The 3,877-nt window shown below is 49.2% G+C and overlaps 1 protein-coding gene across 1 annotated transcript; it reads left to right on the top strand.

The window, feature by feature from the left end:
- Positions 1 to 1,769: 1,769 nt before the first annotated feature.
- Positions 1,770 to 3,308, top strand: KCNA10 (potassium voltage-gated channel subfamily A member 10). The gene has a single exon (XM_007106491.1). The coding sequence runs from the start codon at positions 1,770 to 1,772 to the stop codon at positions 3,306 to 3,308; it is 1,539 nt and encodes a 512-aa protein (XP_007106553.1).
- The last annotated feature ends 569 nt before the right edge of the window (positions 3,309 to 3,877 follow it).

Genomic DNA, 3,877 nt, shown 5'->3' with positions numbered 1-3,877 from the left:
GGATGGGACCCTCTAAATTATCACATGGATCACTGTGAAGGAATAGCAAATATTTCTCCAGGGCTTACTGTGTGCAGAGCCAGGATTCCAGCTCACAGCAACTGGCTCAGGTCTCAGCATTCTTAACCGCTGCTCCATCCTGCCTTCCAACCCTCCTATTCCTCACATGATACCTGACATGCTCAGCAGTGGGCTCATCCTCCCTATTCCACAGCCCAGGAAGCTGCAGCTCAGTGAAATTAGGCAGCTTGCAAAGGCTGCACACTCCCAAGAGGCAGGGCAGGCCACCCTAACCTGAGCTCTTCACCCCACAAATTGTCCTGAACTGAGAAAGGAGGGCGTGGGACCGAAAAAGCTCTGAGCTCCCACACTTCTGAGGCCCTGGCCTGCATCTTCCCACGAGGCCTCAGCTTCCACGCAGGGCACCCATGGTCTAGTGGGCCCCCCGGGCCGGGAGGCAGGTTCATGTCGGGTCTCTGTGCCACTAGTTGTGTGACCTCGGGAAGGTCACTTGGATCCTGTGACTCAGTTTCCCCATCTGTAAAATGGAAATAACATTTTCCAACCTCACATGATTCTTGTCTTTTAAGTGAATGTGAATAAGTGAATGTGGAATCACTTTGAAAAGACTACAACACTGTACCCTACAGGATACCCTTGTCATCTGTAAATGAAACTACTTCAAGGTTATGACCACTACAGATTTTACCTCTCCCACCCTGACCCCCAGCCTGCCTGGTTTCAGTGTTCTTATGTTGAAATCAAAGGTTGAATGGACCTAAGGGAGGACTTTTAGTCTAGGTTTGTGGATATCCAAGCTCACTGGGTATGCTCTCCTTGACCCCACCCCCAACACACACACACACACACACACACACACACACACAATTACTTACTTCCCACTGCCTGAATGATTTTTAATGAAATTTTCCCCATAAGCATCTTGGACTTAGGCCATAAAAATACCAGTGTCTATTGGCTTCTAAAGTCCCTGTTACGTGGGGAAGTTTACAAAAACAATGGCTATAAATTTAATGATCTTTCCACCAGGCATTTTACATATGCTATCTCAATTAATGTACCCTCAAAACAACCCTAGGAGTTACTTACAGAGGAGGGGTTAAGGCACAGATGGCTTATTGCTGGGGAGGACAGTGGTTGCCCACCTAGCCTCCATCTTCTTGTTCACCCTTCCCCACAGAATCCCAGCTGGCTCCAAGAGGTAGTGGTGGAGGTGTTAAGAAATGGTTGAACTCTAGATATATTTTGAAGATATAATACCCAACAGAATATGTGAGGGACTGGCTGTTAAGTGTGAGAAAAAGAAAAAAGTTAAGGATGAGATTGGGCATGCAAAGTGTTGGGTAAACTGGAGGACTTCATACAAGTACAAAATTATACATTTTATTAAGAAACGTGAACTTCTCCATTATGGCCTCTCTCCGCCATGGTGTACAGAGACCCTTTTTGGCTGGAGGAAGTTTTCCCCTCTCAGCCAGGCTCCGTCTTTGCAATTTCTTCTAATTATTAGTGTGTGCAGACTCAGAGGGAGCAAATGGATTTCAAGAAGAATGTTGCCAAAATAAGCGCAAGGTTCCATCCCAAGCTAAAAATAAACCATTTTTTAATCCGTTGGAAAACTTACCTCAATGATCAAGAGCCAGCTGTACCCTATCCTAGCTCCTGCATGATACCCTTCTTCCTCTCCACAGCTCACAGCAGGCAGGGAAGACTGAGGGTCTTCAGGCTGCTTCCCTGACTCCCCTAGGATGGATGAGTGTGGCTGGAAAGAAATGGAGGTTGCCCTGGTCAATTTTGATAACTCAGATGAAATCCAGGAAGAGCCAGGCTATGCCACAGACTTTGACCTAACCACCCCAAAAGGCCAGCCTGGGAGCAGCTCCTTCTCCAACTGCAATATCCTCATCAACGACAGCACCAACCATGAGACGGCCTTCTCCAAGCTCGCAGGAGAAGACTACATCGATCCCCCAGGGCCTGAGGCAGTGGTCTTGAATGAAGGAAACCAGCGGGTGATCATCAACATTGCTGGGCTAAGGTTCGAGACCCAGCTCAGAACACTCAATCAGTTCCCAGAGACCCTCCTGGGAGACCGGGAGAAAAGGATGCAGTTCTTTGACTCCATGAGAAATGAGTATTTCTTTGACAGGAACCGGCCCAGTTTTGATGGAATCCTATATTATTACCAGTCTGGTGGGAAAATCCGGCGCCCGGCCAATGTCCCTATCAACATCTTTGCTGATGAGATCTCCTTCTATGAACTGGGCAGTGAGGCCATGGACCAGTTCCGAGAGGATGAAGGCTTCATCAAAGATCCCGAAACATTGCTCCCCACCAACGACATCCACCGGCAGTTATGGCTCCTCTTCGAGTACCCTGAGAGCTCCATCGCTGCCCGAGGTGTGGCCACGGTCTCTGTCTTGGTCGTGGTCATCTCCATCACCATCTTCTGCCTGGAGACACTTCCCGAGTTCCGAGACGATAGGGAGCTGAAGGTGGTGAGAGACCCCAGCCTCAACATGAGCAAGACAGTCCTCTCCCACACCATGTTCACCGACCCTTTCTTCATGGTGGAGTCCACCTGCATCGTGTGGTTCACCTTCGAACTGGTGCTCCGCTTCGTGGTCTGCCCCAGCAAGACCGACTTCTTCAGGAACATCATAAACATCATCGATATCATCTCCATCATCCCCTACTTTGCAACCCTCATCACGGAGCTGGTCCAGGAGACAGAGCCGAGCGCCCAGCAGAACATATGCATGGACATCCTGAGGATCATCCGCCTGGTGAGGGTCTTCCGCATCTTCAAGCTCTCCCGCCACTCCAAGGGGCTGCAGATCCTGGGGCAGACGCTGAAGGCTTCCATGCGGGAGTTGGGGCTGCTCATCTTCTTCCTCTTCATTGGCGTCATCCTCTTCTCCAGTGCAGTCTACTTTGCTGAGGTGGACGAGCCAGAGTCCCATTTCTCTAGCATTCCTGATGGCTTCTGGTGGGCGGTGGTCACCATGACAACTGTGGGCTATGGGGACATGTGCCCAACCACCCCAGGGGGGAAAATTGTGGGTATTCTGTGCGCCATCGCAGGGGTCCTCACCATTGCCCTCCCTGTTCCTGTCATTGTCTCCAACTTTAACTACTTTTACCATCGGGAGACTGAGAATGAAGAGAAGCAGAGCATCCCAGGAAAAATCGACAAACACCTCAACAGTGTGGGCTCAAGCACGGGTAGCACAGACTCTCTTAGTAAGACCAACAGTGGCTGCTCCGCAGAGAAGTCTAGGGAGTGATGTGTCCAGGGCTTCTCGGCCCCCTGAGTCTCCCGGGTCTCTCTGTGTCTCTCTCCCCCGCCCACCTCTTGCTCTCTGTCTTTTCAGAAACCAAAATGGATCATTTGTGACCAACAGGCCATCTTTGATTGGAAGCTATTTTAATAAACTGATACTCCTGCTGTGTTTTCTGAGCTGTGTCTTTTCAATCGACTGTAGAAAGGTCCTTTCCTATGAGGCGGTAGTTCAGGTCCTTGCTACTCACCTGTGGTCCCCAAGACCAGCAGTATCAAGAAGCAAGGAAATGCAGAATCAAAGGCCACCTCAGACCTGCTGAATCAGAATCTGCATTTTTTACAAAATCCCAGGTGATTCATCGTCACATTAAAGAGGAAGAAACCCTGGCTCTGGTGTCCCTAAGAGGAACCGCATTAAACGGCCAGGGATGGCTATGAGCAATGAGTAAGTGCTCAGAGTTGTTTGATAATAAGACCATACACTTGTGTAGCATTGCATACAGTTTCCAAAGCTCTTTCACCTACATTATCTCACTGCATCTAAAAATAACCAGTAGAACAGATTTGATTATT

This window comes from Physeter macrocephalus, unplaced genomic scaffold (assembly GCF_002837175.3).
Source record: "Physeter macrocephalus isolate SW-GA unplaced genomic scaffold, ASM283717v5 random_1748, whole genome shotgun sequence".
Taxonomy (NCBI): domain Eukaryota; kingdom Metazoa; phylum Chordata; class Mammalia; order Artiodactyla; family Physeteridae; genus Physeter; species Physeter macrocephalus.
The sequence above is the reverse complement of the archived record's forward strand: the minus strand, read 5'-3'. Positions and strand labels throughout refer to the sequence as shown.